This window comes from Lissotriton vulgaris, unplaced genomic scaffold (assembly GCF_964263255.1).
Source record: "Lissotriton vulgaris unplaced genomic scaffold, aLisVul1.2 SCAFFOLD_2563, whole genome shotgun sequence".
NCBI classification, from domain to species: domain Eukaryota; kingdom Metazoa; phylum Chordata; class Amphibia; order Caudata; family Salamandridae; genus Lissotriton; species Lissotriton vulgaris.
Genome location: NW_028249065.1, coordinates 327,055 through 342,239, shown reverse-complemented (window position 1 = coordinate 342,239; position 15,185 = coordinate 327,055). Strand labels below are relative to the sequence as shown.

General features: G+C 44.0%; 1 protein-coding gene across 1 annotated transcript in view; it reads right to left on the bottom strand.

Annotated features, from left to right (window-relative positions):
- Positions 1-492: 492 nt before the first annotated feature.
- The window catches only part of LOC147663707 (NBAS subunit of NRZ tethering complex-like), a gene marked incomplete at its 3' end in the record, with an annotated part of 327,893 nt that continues 313,200 nt past the window's right edge, over positions 493-15,185 (bottom strand). The window contains exon 5 of the mRNA XM_086950251.1: positions 493-743. Within this exon, the coding sequence (XP_086806377.1) occupies positions 493-743 (251 nt within the window). The remainder of the gene's footprint in view (positions 744-15,185) is intronic.

Genomic DNA, 15,185 nt, shown 5'->3' with positions numbered 1-15,185 from the left:
TTGAACCATCATGCTTTCAGCAGCCGTCTCTTATTTACTGACTGGGGTTTGGTGATTTGGTATCATATGGTCTGACACAGTATTGATGCTGAAAACAATGTTCTTGTTCATATTAGAAGGACGCCATTCAGGATGCAATTGCATATTCTTTCAGTCAGCTACAGTAGCTGAAACGGGTACACTGCATGAAATTGATTTCTGTACAACAAACCTATGCCTACACATTTTCAACTATATCTTTCAGCATTTCATCTCACTTGAGAAAGATGAGCCTGACATCTTCATATTGATCCTGAGGCAAGGTTAAACCTTTCAAGAGATAAGAACCCAGTGGAGGATTATTCAACACACTGCATATGTCTGCTATTCCTAGAGAGAGAGAGTGACTGCAATGGTAATATGCTGCGAAGCATGACCTTGTCAGTGACTGCAAAATTGATTCCTGCGTATTTACTGATCAGATTCATTCCAAGCTTGGAAGACGGGCAGTACCTGGTGCCACGGCCTTGAGTTTCTTCAGCAGCTTGACATGAGTGTCCGGCATGATGGCCTTCTTCACAAGGTGGGAACACCCGCAGCTCTCGAGGAGGGTGTAATAGTACAGCATCCTCTGGAGGTCATGGCTTTCAATGCTGGGGTAGACGTACTTTGCCATATGTTCGTAAAAGGCCACTGGGTTGCTTTTCAGGGTCTCAAAGAGACAGAGGATTCGAGCCCGCTCTTCTATTTCCACGGTAGATAAGCTGTGGGTGAAATATGCAATTAAAACACTTATTTCAATTATTGTGTTATGTGAACGGTATTAATATGCATGGGGTATACATTGTAATCAAGCGTCTTTGCTAGATCCAAAAGGAAAATTGGCTTCACGTACATTTTGAGAAATCGACACGTAAGTATGTGCGTTTTGTGTGCTGCCTCCTCATGTTCACTCTAGTATCGAGGTGAAGAAGAGCATTATCCACAATTATTTTAAGTGTATGCAGAGGGTACGTTTACAGGAAATAACGCAAACCAGGACATTACAGTCAGTTCTGCCTAAATTAAGGCAGCAAATAGCGTCATGGCGCGTAAAGTCATTTCTCTTACTGCAATACATTCAGATTAAAACATTGTCTAGATAGAATGAAAAAAACTCCAGTAACAACCTGAATCAAAAGAATATAATACCATATAAGAAAAACGAAGGATTTTAAAACGAAGGATTTTAAAACGCAGGGAGCAAGACAAATCTGATTTTTTAATTCCATGAACATTTAACTATTACGATGTCCAGAGGATTAGGTATGTTAAATTAAGCACCCAAAAATTACAAGAAGTGCAAAGCAAGGTTAAAAAAACCACAATGGCGAACAGACAATGTAAAAAGGCACGGGGTGGCAAGAACATACCTTTCATAGATGGCACTGTTCAAATTACACTTTTCTAGAGGAGACATTTGTACTCTGTGTGTGATATTGAGATCATTTAAAAGATTACGATTCATACAAGAGAATGGTGACCTTGAAGATTCCGGAAAAAATACAAAACCTAGTTGAACAGTACTGTTGTGGTATTCATGTAGATATGCGACCATAAAAAAAAGTTACTTAACTTCGATAATAATGTTTCTGGTGACAATTCACATTTTTGCCCACATCTTGACCGTCTTCAATGGTCTGAGTCGAGGTGGCCTTAAGTTCATACATAGGGGACCAGAAGCAAGATATAATTGGCCACATCCCAGAGGACGTGTGTTTGCATATACCAACAATATAAACAAACAGCATTGACTGACCTCAATCCTAGGTTAGTCGACGAAGACATTTGTTTCCTGAATGCCTCAATTCTCTTCACCTCCATGTAAACGCGAAGCCAGGGCATCAACTAGCAACATGTGTGAGACTGTTATGAAAAGTTTCTGGACTTGCGGTTACAAGTATCCATCAGGAAGGTGTTTTTTCTCGCATCAATAAATGCAAAACTCTGCGACTTGATTACTCTACTTACTTAAACTGAGTAAGCCAGCTCCACTAGCACATGTACAAACTCACTAAGTTCAATATCTTTTGATCGACTTGCTCATTATACTGCACTGTGCTACCCTCGATAGAGTTCTTCTAATCTAGTGGAGGCCCCTAGATTCGCAATTTCCAAACAAGAGGATGAGCCTTCAGTATTGAGGCAACCGAGCTCAGGTACTCGCCACCTGACCATTTGGGCATGGAATCCCATTACTTAAAACTCAGGAAATCCATGGCCCTTCCCTAAGTAGAGAATACAGGAAGCTTCGAATGCCCTGACAATTTAGTAATAGCACCAAGCTGCTTTGCTAGGCAAACATTTGCTAAATAAATAAAATCATACTGCCATATATATTTAAAACACCCGTACTGTGAGCGTAATCTATGGCAGTCTACGCCAATGGAGCTGCAGGTTGATATGGTTTAGGGACAACATAATTGGCAAGGTGCATAGATGACAGTAATCCAGAATACTAGATTCTGGTGAACAGGTGAAATGTAAACAACATAATTATGATATACTAGACTTCCATTGTACAAGGTGTTAGTGTTTTTAAACTTTGATAATCATTAGAATGACCTCTGTCTACCTGAATGTGAGGAAAGACGTGCTTTTCAGGAAATACTGGAGAGTGTTCTATTAGATTTATTTAGGCTGTGAATTTGCTTTCAACCGCATTTCCATTTACAATCCAATTTCTCTATACTGGGAGATTTTAACATACATTTGAATGAGGCCATGAATCTGCATGCTTCCTCTCTGCTACAAGGTATGTTAACTATTCAGCTCACACAGAGAATGGTGGGACCCACTCATGACAGAAGCACCTGCTTGACCCTGTCATTTCTAACGACGACCAGCTCAAAGTTCTCGCCCATGTCCCTGTAATTTGGTAGGACACTTTCCTAATTCCAGTAATCTGGGAAACAAGTTTGTCATCATGCTGCCACAACTCTACCTGCTGATTGGACCGTAACTGGCCCAGATTACCACTAGAACATTGGAAACAATCCGATATCAAACCTTAGACCCTCCCTAGATGCAAATCCTACCTCTGTCTATGAGCAGCTGCACTGCTGGATTGTCTCCTCCCTGGATTAGTGTAAAACTCTTACAAGACGAGCTAAAGAAAAAACTTCACCTTGGTACACTCCCAAGTTACGTGAACTGAAACAAAATTGCAAGTGAACAAGAGAGAATATGGAGTAAAGATTATGGGGAATCAAGCAAGCACAACTATAGAGTTGCCATTAAAATCTATAAAGCAGAAATCATAAAAGCACAAGCATTTTACTTTGAAGAAAAAATCGATTTAGCAGCTAACTTTCCACTGGAAATTTTCCACATTGCCAAATGTACGAGTTACTTACCTTCGGTAACGATGTATCTGGTAGAGACGATTCTAACCGCAGATTACTTAAAGTAGAATTATCCCCAGGCGTGAGACTGGATCCGAAAAAGTTTCTGCCTCGGCATCCCTGCGCGCTGGGGGACAGCAACACGCGACTCCGCCCAAGCGCTGTCCGCGTACGTGACGCCAGGAAGGTCACATAAGTCCCACCCCGGCGAGCCTACATCAGTTTTCTTCAGAGAACATTTCCGAGCCACAACGCGGAGCCAGCAGGCAAAACTGTGAGAGTATAGGAACAGTGTGCGAAAGAGCAGAAAAAGTGTACAACGGAATGGTGAGGAACAACACCAAAACGAGCAGTGCCAGTCACTGCAGTACCCAAAGGCAGGGAAAAGAATAAAGAACAGAGCCCATTCGGTGGGGGATGCTAGCCAGCCCCTGCCACATGTAACTCCCAGATCGGCAGATGACCTGATGTGATGTGGGCCGCGCAAGCAAGTATACACAGGACTATGTTCAGGGGAGGGGGGATATGTCGTTAGTATAGACGGCGGTCCTACAGGCGTACATTGGCCTAACCACCATTTCCGAACTCTGACTGTTTGAGCATGAGAGTGCGAAGTTTGGATGGGGGAGATGTTCTCACTTGTCCTGATGAGGGGGAGTTGAGAGGGTTCTTTTAGTCTTAGGAGGGATCTGGTTTTATTGTTAACAGGGAGGGGCGCTGCTGTCGAAAGGGCAAAAGGCCAAGACATGACATTCCGTAGGAGATGTTAGCATGCTACACAAAAGGGTCTGGGTCTCGGGACATGCAAGGGGGTAAGCACGAGTACTCATGCAGCAGACAAAGGCCACCTATAACATAATGTTGTGGAATGTTACGAGTGTGCACTCGATGAGTAAACGGTATAAAACATTCTCACAGCTAAATAGGAGAGGGGTGCAGATAGCGAAACTCCAAGAGATGCACACACTGGACAAGAAGGGTGAGGCGCAGGCGTTTTACACGTCATACTCAGCATTTGCCCGGGGAGTCCTGATCTGCGAGCGGGCGGGAGTCCCCTTTCAACCTATTGAGCATAAAATTGATCCAGAGGGAAGGTACATGATTGTATCTGGAAGGCCTGATGGGCAGGATGTCACTCTGGTCAATGTGTATGGCCCGAACGTAGATCACATTAGATTCTTGGAGCAGCTGTCTGGGATTCTGGCACCATACATGACTGGGGCGGTCTTAATAGGGGGGGATTTTAATTGCGTAGCTGATCCCGAAAAGGACCGATCACACCGCCTCTTCGGGACTCTCCGGTGCATACCGTAGCTCGAGCTTTTCGAGGCTGGCAAGCTTGCTGGGGGCTTGTGGATGCATGGCGCAGCGCACACCCGACTGATAGGGATTACTCGCACTTATCCCACACTCACGATTTGCACGTCCGACTAGACACCTTTTTAAGCACGCCGGACCTCTATACCCAACTGGGGGGGGGGGGGGGGGGGGGGGGGGGGGGGGGGGCAGAGTAGCTGACCAGGACAATCTCGGACCATATCCACTCATGCTTCGGTACAAGGGGGACCAGGTCTTTCAGCAGGAGACTAGGTAGCATATCATACAGTATTTCGCTGACAACGAGGGCACCACTGATTCTAGAATCACGGAATGGGAGGCCTTCAAGGATGTAATCAGGGGGCGATGCATGGCTACATCTATTGGGGTCTGTAGGACACTTACAGCAGACATAGAGAGAGTAGATGGGGTACTCAGGAACTTAGAGCGGAGACGCCGGAACACCCGGAATTGAAGCAGAAACTTCTAGAGGCCAAGGAGGAGGTGGCAGTACAGGAAGAGCATCTACGATACTTTGATTACCAGAAATACATGGACAGGACACATGCTGAGCGAGATAAAGCGGGGCGATTTCTGGCATGGCTTGCTAACCCGTCTAGGCGGGGAAGTGCTATACTGACGATTCATGATCAGGGGGGCGCCCCTTACATAAGCAAGTGGAGATTAGTAACCGATTCAGGGAACACTATGCCCGCCTATACAAAAGCACTGGCAACCGCGACATAGTTAGAATTGCAGAATACTTGGCACCCCTCCGCTCCATACCCTTGAGGCAGAGGAGGCAGAGTTGCCAAGGAGCTGCAATCACAGAAAGGGAGATTAGGGGGGCAGTCAAAGCTATGGCACGAGGGAAAACTCTGGGTACAGATAGACTACCCGAGGAATTCTATGCCACATACATGGTGGAGCTGGCACCCAGATTTGTGTAACTATATGCGGAAACGTGGGAGATTGGGAGATTGCCACACACAACGAAGGAGGCGGTAATGATCCCCCTGCTCAAGCCTGACAAGATCCTAACGGAGTGCTCAGCATACCGACCGCTATAGATGCTAAACCTTGATTTTAAAATTCTCAGTAAAATATTGGCCACCAGACTGCTACCACATATGACCTCCTTGGTACATTTCGACCAAGCAGGATTCATCCCTAGCAGAAACACCACCCTGAACATCAGGCGACTGTTCGCAATGCTACAACAAGGTGCGGAAGAGGCGCTGGAGGGGGCGCTCGACTCAACAGCCAAGGCAATGGGCAGAATTATGCTGGCCAGGTTGGAACACTGGATAGAAGAAAATAACATCTTATCTGTAGCCCAGTAAGGTTTCAGAAGGGGCATCAGAACGACTGAACAGTGCCTGAACCTGGAGCTAATAATAGGAAAATATACCCTTGCAAGTGAAAGGACCCTTTCACCTTTGCTTTGTGGATTTGTCAAGTGCTTTTGACTTGGTAAATCACTCAAAGTTATGGCAGACAATGGAGGGGATGGGCGCCCCACAGGATATTATTAGTTTTTTATCTCAAATTTGCGCATGTTTGACTGCGAAGATACGTTATGGGAAAAATGGGGATTCACAAAGCACTTTAGCATTACACGCGGGATAAGACAAGGCTGCACTCTTGCCACTCTTATTTTCACTTTATATAAATGGTGTTGACTCATTACTACAGAACTTAAGGGTCGACGCTCCTAAGGTCGGCAAGCGGGTCACACCATTATTATTGTATGCTTATGACGCTGTCCTAATTTCAAGGACAGCAAACGGCCTACAAATATTGATTGATAATTTTACTAATTTTATGATGGAAAAACATTTAAAAATCAATCTGAGCAAGACTTTAGATATGTCATGTGGGAAAAGGAATACTAAGAATAAATCACACTACATCGATGGCATACTAATAGAAAGGACATTTTCTTTTTCTTATTTGAGGATTCTTTTTAACAGTAAGGGTATGTGGAACGCACACATTAATTTATGTAAACTGAAATTTGTGAAATCAGTCTAGGCCATCTTCAGATGCTCCCCAAAAATTGGTAAAAAAACAGTACGGAAGATTCTAAAGCTATATGGGGCAAAATGTATTACCTTGAGTTGCTATGGGGGAGCTCTCTGGGGCCTGGCAGGCACCTCACTGTCACAAACCCTGGAAAATAACTTCTTAAGAAGACTGTTAGCCGTACCGGCCTCCACGGCTTCTATCATTTTACATAGGGAGACCAGAACACCATAGATACACAATCTGATTAGTATAGCCGCCTTAAACCTGTGGCACTAACTGGACTACAAAAACACACTTTACTAGGGATATAAAATTAGATTGTTTGTCCCAAGACCACTGTAAGAAAATACAGTGGCTAGGCTTTAACAGTGGTCTTTCAAAATAATTCGACCTGGACGTGAATTTGAAGAAACCCGAAAGTCATAAAAAATATAAGTAAGTTAGAACTAAAAAAGAGTCTTCTCAACATTAGGGCTTCGTTGAGAGACGTGGTCTTGAGTACTAAGTCAACTGTAGTGTTTTTTCTTTAAGGGCCAATTGCAACGGGTATCCAGCCATATCTTATTTTTAGAACTGATATCCAGCATAGATTCTACCTCACCAGATTATGGATGAACACTCTCCACTACCTCTTTGACTTCCCCAAGAGGGTTAAGTGGTGCGCTAACCTTCCAAAATGTCCGTGTGATGGTAGGTTTACTCAGAGTACCCTTCAACTTTTACTTTTTTGTAATTTTTATAATGAAATTAGTCAAATCTTTTTCCGTCCCATTTTTAGAGAAAATGGCCTGTATTCCTTCAAAGCCGCTTTTAATTATATTAGAAATCTGGAGAATGTATTAATCTGTAATGCAGTAACTTGTTATATTTTATCGGCCATGAAACACTGGCGACAATTTTAAAGAGCCTGCATGCTATTTCTATGGAGAATGGACTTTTAAAACCAAGTAAACTAAAGAAACCTCAAGAAATTAAACTACAACCTGTGGAATTGGAGAAACCTGGCACCCCAAAGGCCCCACCAGTGACCACTCCACCGGTCGCCCTACCACGTAAGTGCAAGTTACTGCTGTCTACCTGCTTTGCTACCTGCCTGTTCCTACTTGGTCGATGACTATTTTGCGCAGTGGTCTACTGTGTTTGTCATGACATTAACAAGAAATGGCTACAAATTGTGGCATTCAGACTCTCTGGAAGTTTTGGGAGTCTGGGCCTGTGCACAATATTTAATTGTTCAATGCTCTGTTATAAGTGAGTGCACACGCTGGATCGTTTTGGTCTTGGCAGAGTCTGTGAGAAATTAATTGCGAGTCTAAAGGAAAAAAAAGTTGGACATTGAGACTTTGGACATTAGCCAACCGCCGTCTTGTGGTTTAAAAGACTGAGGCGCGAGTTACAAACAGCGCACGCAGCCCTACCTGAACTTGATTGTCCTGCGATGTTTTCAGGGATTCCCTCTGATGCTCAAAGCTGCTCGCGGTGTGTACCTGCTTCTGGACGCCTGCATGCACGGGCGAGCTGTAAGCCATCTGGCCCAGCGTCACTTACGTGCCGCCATCTAAGGGATGGCTACCACTTCCTCGCATTGTATAGCTGGGTCCTGTTTGCCTGCAGCCAACCGTGTGTGGTAATGACCATCATGGGATCCTTGTGCAATGGTCTGCGGCCAATGGTGTGTGAACTTTATTCACATTATAGATCCTCGTGCAACCGTTATCTCAATATTTAATTTTTGTTGTTGCAGGCATGATTAGAGCTCTACGGGCAGTAGGAAGGATTTTAAGCAAGTTTTTTTTCAGAGTATTTGCTTTCATACAGAGTGACGTTCGGGTCAAAGCTTGGTTTCACAACCAAAAGGATTTATGGGGGCATATTGCAACAACTCTACGATAAGACTGTTCTTTTGCTTTCGTGCTCATATAGAAGCAGTTGCGGATGCAACAGTCAATGGAAAATAATCTCTTTGCTATTAGATGTTAACAACTGAGTGGAGCTTTTGACTCTCGACCTTGGACTTTGCTAGCTGATGGTGTGCCAGTAACTAAGACTTCATGGCTGGGAAATTTCGGTTGAGTGGTCGCTCACCGGAGTAGAGACTTCCTTTTTCTTCATTTTATCATTGTGATACAGTTTTTGTGGGGGTGGTTTGTGTTTTTGTTATTTGAGTGGTGGTGTTGTCATCCTGGTGAGTGTCTCCATTGCGTGGAGGTTGGGGCCAGAGTATGTGTTTTTTTGGGGGGGTTGATTTGAGATACCCTGTGAATGGTTGTTGCCTCTGGTGAGGTGCTTGAACTGTGCGTTGCGGGTGCGCACGTGAGAAGACTACTTCTTGTGTTGCTTCCCTGACTTATTGGTTTTGATGATACTCTGTTAATGGTTAATGTGAGGTGTTTGGACTGTGCGATTTGGCTGTGCACGTTGGGTTTAAAGATATCCATATTACGTTTCAAGAGTGTTTTGGGTTATAATACCCTGTCTTGGTATGGGTAGAGTGTTACTCCTCTTCTTTGAGGTAGAGCTGTCCTGTCATTAGTATGTGCAGTTGAGGGTTGTAGATCCCTGTTCTGCCGCAGTTTTGTGCCTTAGTTTGTGGCCCAATGGGTACTCTACGTGGTGTGGTGGTATTGTACCCGCAGTTTGGGGTGTGAGTTAGGGTGGGTATTATCCACTGTTTTTAAATTTTTATGAATGTGTTTCTTTACCTTGCATTCTTTGTTTATGATCATTATAAGGGGGGAGATGTGTACAATATTTTGTTGTTTTATGCATCCTCCTTTACTGTTGTTTATATGTTTTATAATCTCCATGCATTTGATTTTTTTATGATCATTATAGCAGGGGGGTGTATAATCATTTTGTTGTTAATGCATCCTCCTTTGCTGTGATGTGTGTTTTATCACCTTTACACATTTTGAATGTTTTCGATGTGTTGTAATGTACTAATTACTCAATGCACTCTCCCTACATAGGTTCTCTGCCTTGCTACTCAGCCTATGATGAGGTCATATAGAATGTTGAGTGTGTTTGTATTGAAAGGGAGAATCAGTTGTGGAAGGGCTGAGCAGCGAGGAGGCTGCTCCTGGTGGGGCACTTTAAAGGATCAGACTGACATCTTGTAACCTGTAACCAAGAAGTGATCTTACGAATAAAGCTGTGATCCTGTTCTATATCATTTGGCCTACGTATCATTCTACCATGTAAAATCTCTTCAGGAAGGGAGGGCGGCAGGAGCTCCAATGAGTCCCTCAATGCATGGGAGAAGCGTCCAAGGACACAAGAAGTATTAAGGGATCAAAGTGCAGAAGTGGTAGAGGTGAAAATATGCCTGCCACAGGAGGCACATGTTCTGATCTCTCTTTCTGGAGGAACAGCGGCAAATGTATCAACATTTCGGAGGTCAAGGTAGCCTGAACCACAAAACTATGATGAGTTGGATGTCTAAGGAGGCATGTCGGATCTCCAGGGGCTGGGCATTGTCTGTGAGAAACAGAGCTATCCACAGAGGTCCCTATTACTGGCTCAACTCAAACCCCCAACAGAATATCAAAAAGAGCAACTTTTGAGTGCAACTACTATTTGTAATCTGCTAGGCAACATTGGCTAAATTTGTCCACCAAGGTCTTTAAAGCTTCTGTCAAGTGTTGTGCAGTCAGGGAGATGACCCGATCATTCAGCCATTTCCAGAAACACAAGGCCTCCTGGAACAGAACCCAGGACCCCTTGCTTGTTGCAATGTAACACAATACTTGTATTATCCAAGAGAATTAGCTCCTGCTTCGCCTATCCCTTGGTGGTCAGGAAAAATTCCTTCAGCGCCAATAGAATACCTCCCAACTCCAACAAGTTGATATGGAGGAAGGTTTTGACCAGGGACCACAGCTTTCTGATCTCCATCTCACACAGATGACCTTCCAAACTCAGCAATGATGCAACCATCAAAACCATCAGCCCTGAGTGGAGTAAGGAGAGAAGTCTGCTGCCGGTATAACAGCAATCGAACAACCATCACAGCAGGTCTTTCAGAGTCTCCTCAACACCTGGAAGACTGCCTTGGTGCTGAGCACACTGAGGTTCAGGTCCCACTGCAGAGCACACATGTACCATCTGACATGGTACACAAGCAGGATGCAGGAGGCCAAGAGACAGAGGCATCAGAGTTGCTCTCACTGAGAACTAGGTCAAGGCCTGAAACATTGGAATCATTGCCTGAATGGCCTGGACTCGCAGAGGAATGACTCGAAAGACAGCTGAAAAACACATGCACTCTTGTTTAAGCAAACAGGAAAATGTAGTTCCCTAAAACTTATCAAAGGAAGATCACAAGTAAAGAAGTTATGCTCCAGAGGAAGGAAAACCAGAAGATCGAGATGGCAAGCCATCGAATAAGAAGCAAGAGAGAGTTACAATAAAGTCAATCAATGGTGAGCAAAGGGTAGGCTTTAAGCCCACTGTAAGTTGTTGGTAAGGTGACAATAGGTCTTTTGAAACCTAACAGCTTATGCAGTCTGGTGGGCTCGACTTAAAAACAATTGCTTTACAGATGACAACTGTTACCGGGCTGGTTGTATCATCTTTAAGTGCTGTGTGCCATATATATTACTTTTAGTTTACTATTCTTACACAGCAGTTGTCCATGTTGGATTGGCAAAGTTAAAAAAAACTGCTAACCAAGATGACCGCCGTTTATGCACGTGTGCATATGCGCCGCAGTGCATGTTTGGAAACTTTACCATTCCAACTTGGCTGTTTGCAATGTTGGAACGAAAACCAAAACAAAACGCACTGAGCAAACAGGCTTTGCCACAGTCATCAAGCCGATACTCACCTTGTTATCTCCTTTGTTAATCCTTCTTCTTGTAGTAATTTCTTTCAATACAGTTCATCAGTTCTAACAAGCACTCTGATAATTTATTAACTGAGGAGTCCCCTCCACCTAAAAAAATCCGTACAACTTGTAACTGCTAAATCTGGAAAAACCGAGCGACTTGTAAACTTTTGTGAACCTTCAAGGATTTACCACTTTGTTATCAAAATCAGCACTGCATGTCTTTCCCATTCCCTTTCCGCTCTCCTCGGTGGCGCCCCCTTTGCTCGTGCAACTGAAATGCATGTATGCAGAATGTACATTTGTTGCATACTGTAGACACAGATATTACAAACAAACACACACACTTAACTTCTTCACACTATTGTTAATCAAGCATATGGAGCTTTTGTGTAATTTATACACCTAAGGCCACATGTCCAGTTGTGAGTAAAGTTGCCTTATTTTAGCTGCCCACTAAGGCTCTAGTAGCCGCTTGGGGATTAAAATGAATAACAGATATCCAAATACGATTGTAAACTTATTGGATTTCGCATACAATTTAGATCCCAAAAATGCAAACATGTTTGAAGACAATTGCTACTTCAGTGTGAGAATAGATGAAGATTACCAATCATCACTCCCTTTTCCATCCTCCATTCATTAAAGGCAGGTTTATTTATTTCAGTAGGAGCACACTATAGGCTTCTCAGCTCCTAGTTTTCCTTGCTCAGCACTTTAGTTTAATTATCTTGTCAAACTGAGAATTAAACTGCCTTAATGGCAAAGAAGACAAACATACAAAAGGCTTCATTCCCTCAATTTCAGGCCAAAATCAACCTTTATAGAGTTTTGTGATCAATAGTCCATTGTAACGGGCTCCCCAAGTGTCAATTCTTAACACGCTCTGACACCAATCCATTTGTAACGAGAACATTATCATAACAGCCAAGTTCAGCCTCATCAACGCGGATTCAAAAGCATACTTCCGTAAAGGAATGAAACATAGGAGCTAACTGCAATTTATTTTTGGGCACAATCACGAGAAGCTTTTCTAATTAAATGTTCTTGTTCGGCGCTGGGTGAAAAGACAGACAGACATGTTCTCAGAGGAATTAAAACAGGATCAGACAGACCTATGATACGGCCTTTTATTGCTCTCAATAAATTAACGCGCTCCTGAGGAGAGTACATGTACTTACGAACTCTTGGCAGCTATCCCAACAACATACTTCAGCCTCGGTGTCTTCAAATATCCCTCACTGCACTGAAGTAAGTGTGAGAGTATACCAACGCAATCATAACCACAGCATGCTACGCTATCAGGCATGGGAGTCCCCTCCTTACTGCAAAGAATGCCACATTCGGTCCCTTTCACTTCCCATTTAGATAGCTCGAGTTTCTGGACAATGTTTTCGCATCTGAAATGTTGGCTTACAAAGATGTCCACATCGGTGCAATGGGTAAGTTAACATTTATGGACACTCTTAGTCTGTAAACAGCCTTGAATTATCGCGTTGCAGTTCCCTACGACCTGAGTAGCACAAATGAGACTGGGAAAGAGCCAAGGCATGAGAGAATTAGAACGGCATGCCCAGATTATGCAGCCCTATTAAAAAAGAAACACAGGGTCTCCCACTGCAGATTAACAACATCGCCTGTTGTTCACTGCGCATAAACCCAAAGATCCAAGGAAAATGAGACAGGTGAGAGATAGGGCTTAAATTCATAGGAAAACATTTCGACAGTCATGCTCACGTCTCTGGTGTGCAGGAACGGCCCTGCAGAAAGTAGAACACAGGACATGCAAGATTCACCTTTTGAATTTTTTTATCTGGATTAGTGGAAGCTTATGTGGGTATCCTCTAAGACTAAGTGGTCGACTTAAAGGGTTAGGAGAATGATGGGGTTAGCGTGCAATACCTTATGAGGCAGGCGCGGGGAGTTTCCTTTCTGATTAACAGCCGTGCAGGACTGTCAACATGGGCATCATGTGGTCTAGTTGCTGACAGCTAACATGGACTGAGCAGCACGTTTCTCTGCTCTTTGGAGTATGGACAAATTCATGTTGATGAGCTCATGCTAGATGATGTTACAGTACAGCTGTGAAGTAACTATGACAAGGCATAGGCAGTGGATAACGGAGACAACTCCATGGAGTTGGCACTGATAGGTTAGTGTGCTTGGCAGAGGCATTTATGTGCGGCATGAAGGAACAGTCGCTCTAGACCATAACATAAAAGTCTCTATTAACCTCAGAGAGGTTTCCACTGAGACTTGGAACAAGGAGGGCAGAGGTGAGAAATACATAGTCACTTTGAACAGGACGACTAACCCCGTTCTTCTGCAGGAGCTCCTGAAAATCTATCAATCAAGCTGCAATTTGCCTTTGCACTACAAATATTTCTTCCAAAGTAACATAAATCTGATTGTCTTCCCCAAGTTATGACTGTTGTTGGGGGCAAGCATGACATTACACAACCTGAGCGATTGAGATATATTTACCTAGTTGTTCCCAATCTTAAGTACTGGAGCCAAGAGAGGTAGTGGTGGAAAGGTGTACAGGAGTCCGGTGCTCAACTCTAGTTTCAATGGATCTCCTAGAGAGAGAGAGAGCCTTCTTGGGAACTCCGGCGGGCAAAAGTTGTGAAACTGCACATTCTGGGCAGTGGCAAAAATATCTAACCAGGATTGTTGGAAGAGTCCATGCACCACCTCAGGATGTAGACATCATTCATGTTCCAAGAGGTGCCACCTCCAGAGTTCGACCACCCTGACATTCAAAGATCTCACAACCAGGAATATTCCCTAACGGTTCAGTCAACTCAAGGCATAGAGCCTGGTGCTGTCCATGAGAACATGCACCAGCCTCCTCTTGATGGACAGCAGGAAGTACTTTAACATCAAGCTGATGACCGACAACTCCAACACTTTGATGTGGAGTTAGGTTTCCGCCAGGGACCAAAGTCCTAATTTTCACCTCCCACATGCCCTCACCATCCTAGCAGTGACACATCCATCACCACCAATAACTATGCGTTAGGAAGGGAGGGACAGGGGTCTGCTGATGGAAAAATTGTCAAGAAGCCACCACTGCAAATCTTTTGTAGTCTCCTCCGCAACATGTATGGATTCCAAGGAGTTCCCTTGATGCTGGGCCTACTAAGGGTTCAGATCCCACTGCAGAGCCTACATGTGCCACATGAAATTACAGCCGAGCAGGATCGTGAAGCACAATAGGGAAGAAGCCTCAGAGTCATTCTCACAGACACTGTGGACCGAGGCTGAAACATCCGGATCATAGTCCTAGACTCGTGGTGATGGAGGAAAGGCACAAAACTGAACCATATTCAGAATTTCTCCAATGAAAGGGAGCCTCTGCAAATGAGTTGGGATGACTTTGGAACATTGATGGTAGTCCCCAACATTGTGAGGAGGTTCCTTTTTGTCTGGAGGTGGTCTACGACTGACTGTGGAGGACCGTCTTCAACAGCCAGTCACCAAGGTAGGGGAAACTGCTATCCTCAATCTCTGAAGATGTGCGGCAAGCACTGCTATCACATTAGTGAATGCCAAAGTGGAGCACAGCAAGTTGAAAATGCTCCTGGGCTACCTTGAAACACAAGTAATGTCTGAGAGACTGCACGAAGGATAAATCAAAATACACATCCTGC